At 40.3% G+C, this 2,477-nt stretch overlaps 1 protein-coding gene across 1 annotated transcript; it reads right to left on the bottom strand.

Annotated features, from left to right (window-relative positions):
- Positions 524 to 1,463, bottom strand: LOC18774708 (copper transporter 6). Its single transcript, XM_007206011.2, has one exon. It carries the CDS (start codon positions 1,132 to 1,134, stop codon positions 664 to 666), a length of 471 nt encoding a protein of 156 aa, XP_007206073.2. The 5' UTR covers positions 1,135 to 1,463; the 3' UTR covers positions 524 to 663.

The following is a 2,477-nucleotide window of genomic DNA, read 5'->3' as shown; positions in this document are numbered from 1 at the left end:
AAAAAAAAATCAGAATTTTTTAGTATTTTTTTAAAAAAATTTTGATTTTTGTTCATAATTTTATTGTCAAAAAAATGCCAGCCATTGGATTGGAGAAGGTAAAGCAGATCGGAGCGCTGAGGGCTTGCCACGTGGCTTCTAATCGTTGGAGCTTGTGGAGGGCTGACGTCAGTGTACATGAGTATGAATTTCACCAACGGTAAAAAAAATTTAAACCACGCGATGACATCACGCATGACATCATCACCCCTCGGGTTCGAGCTCGGACTAAACTAGCCTGAAGGCCAGCCCGACTTCGTAGGTCCCACTCCTAACCCGGGCCTGGACTCCTCACTAGAACGTCATTTTTTTTCTTTTCTCCCCCCCAACCTTGGGCTCAGCCCTACGCTGGAGTTGCTCTTAGCCCATGGTCATTAATGAATATTGACTTGACTTGACTTAATTGTAATGAGAGCAAAAGCTCACCCTCCTCTTCACAGCCACACATATCAAAATCTTGGATTGAAAAAGAAAGAGATAATTCTGCAAAAATTCTGAAGCCAACACTAATTTGGTAAATATCTATCGTCTATATTCAAGACCACCAAACAAAATCTGAAAAGAAATCGATAAAATTAAGAAAAAAGAAGAAGCCCCATTTAATATTTCCATTAATAAAAATAATCAACAACTCATAGGAGGAAGATCAGAGTCCTTTTCATCCTCAGGATCTGGTTTCTTGAAAACCCTACTCCCAAACAGCAAGAACCCAACAGTGTGCCCAGCAACAGCCACAAGAAACACACCAACATTAAACGACATGACGGCCAACATGACCATATAAGCCAGCCCAACCCTAATGGTATGCAGGAAAGTCTGGGCCAGTCCACAAACGACGTCGCTTGAGCCAGCCTTGATTAAACGACAATGAGACAGCCACTCGACGATGACAGCTAGGGCAAAGACAAAGAGCAGACACACGTAATACATGCCGGTGCTTGAGCCTGGCCACTTGGAGAAGAGCACCTCGGCGTTCGTGCCCCAGAAGAAGGTCATGTGCATCATCATCTTATGGTGCATCATCCCATTTGAGCCGCTCATCATGGATGATGGTGATGCCATGACTCCCATATGCCCATGTTCCATACCTTCCATCTCTCTCTCTCTCTCTCTCTCTCTCTCTCTCTCTCTCTCTCTCAAAATTTTGCTTGTGTTTGGGGTTTGAAAACTTGAAATGAGTGAGGGCTCTAAATGTATTTAGTTGGGGGTATTTATAAGGATATTAGGGTGTCTTAATGAATCTGTTCGTACACATTGGGGCTCGTAATGTGTAGTACAAAGATAAAACTCAACTGGGAAATTTGAGAATTTACAAATATGTATATGCAGTAGGTGCAAAACCCTTGCCAAAATAGCTCGATGTATACAGGGGTATATCTGTCATATTACATCATTTTTAAATGAGAATCAAATATATATATATATATATATATATATATATATACACACCACCAAGAAAAAACCCTGGTAAAATAAAATTGAAAATTATTATTTTTGGATTCAAACAAAATCAACTGTTGTGTTTTGTTAATATTATCTTGGCAGTATTCTTGTGTAAATAAAAAATGGTCCTAAGTTCACCTGAAAATTCATCTGTGATTGCTATCGTTTTGAACTTTGAACTGTAGTTTTTCATTTTTCTTTTGGTTTTTGTTTTTGTTTTCATTTGGGAATCGTCAATTCACCGGGTCAATGAAGATGGTACATGGCAGTTTCATGAAGAAACGTGTGTTGCATGGCACTGCCGTGTATGCATCGCCAAAATAAGAGAAATGCCGTCTAAGGTCCAAGTCCTTTTGTTTTTGGTAGAGTCTAAGAGCAAGTCCAGCAGTGCTGTTGGACTCGGACTGGGGGGGTTTGGGTGAAAAAACGAAGTCTAGCAGTCAAGACTCAGCCCGGGCGAGCGTGGGGGCCACCAAAACGGGCAGGTCCGAAGGCGATTTCGGCCTGAGCTCGGGCCCGAGGGCGCGGACAAAATTGCTGACACCATGCTGGCGTCAGCCCTGGAGGTTTTGAATTTTTTTTACGCAATGCACGCGCCAACGTTAAATAAAATTTCAAATCACCGCTACAGTGGCCGCCAACGGGTACTTGACATGTGGCAGCCTCTGGTCGCTCCGATTGGAATTTTTTCTTCAATCCAACGGCAGCCAATTTTTCTGCAATAAAAAATTGAAAAAAAATCGAATTTTTTTTAAAAAAATACACAAAAATTATTGAATTTTTTGTGTATAAATACCAACCAATACTCTTCACTTTTAACACCAAATCCTCATATATTTTCTTCTCCTTCTACTATTGTTCACTTTCTCCTCAAAATTTATTCACTTTCTATTCAATATTTTTTCACTTTGAAGTTGTAATTTTTTTCTAGCATATTATGGGTTCTTCTAATGAAAATGGAGGGGCATGGAGCATGATGGAAGATGTTAGCTTGT

The sequence above is a fragment of the Prunus persica genome, chromosome G6 (assembly GCF_000346465.2).
Source record: "Prunus persica cultivar Lovell chromosome G6, Prunus_persica_NCBIv2, whole genome shotgun sequence".
Lineage (NCBI taxonomy): Eukaryota > Viridiplantae > Streptophyta > Magnoliopsida > Rosales > Rosaceae > Prunus > Prunus persica.
Note: the sequence above shows the minus strand (reverse complement) of the source record. Positions and strands in the feature narration are given on the sequence as shown.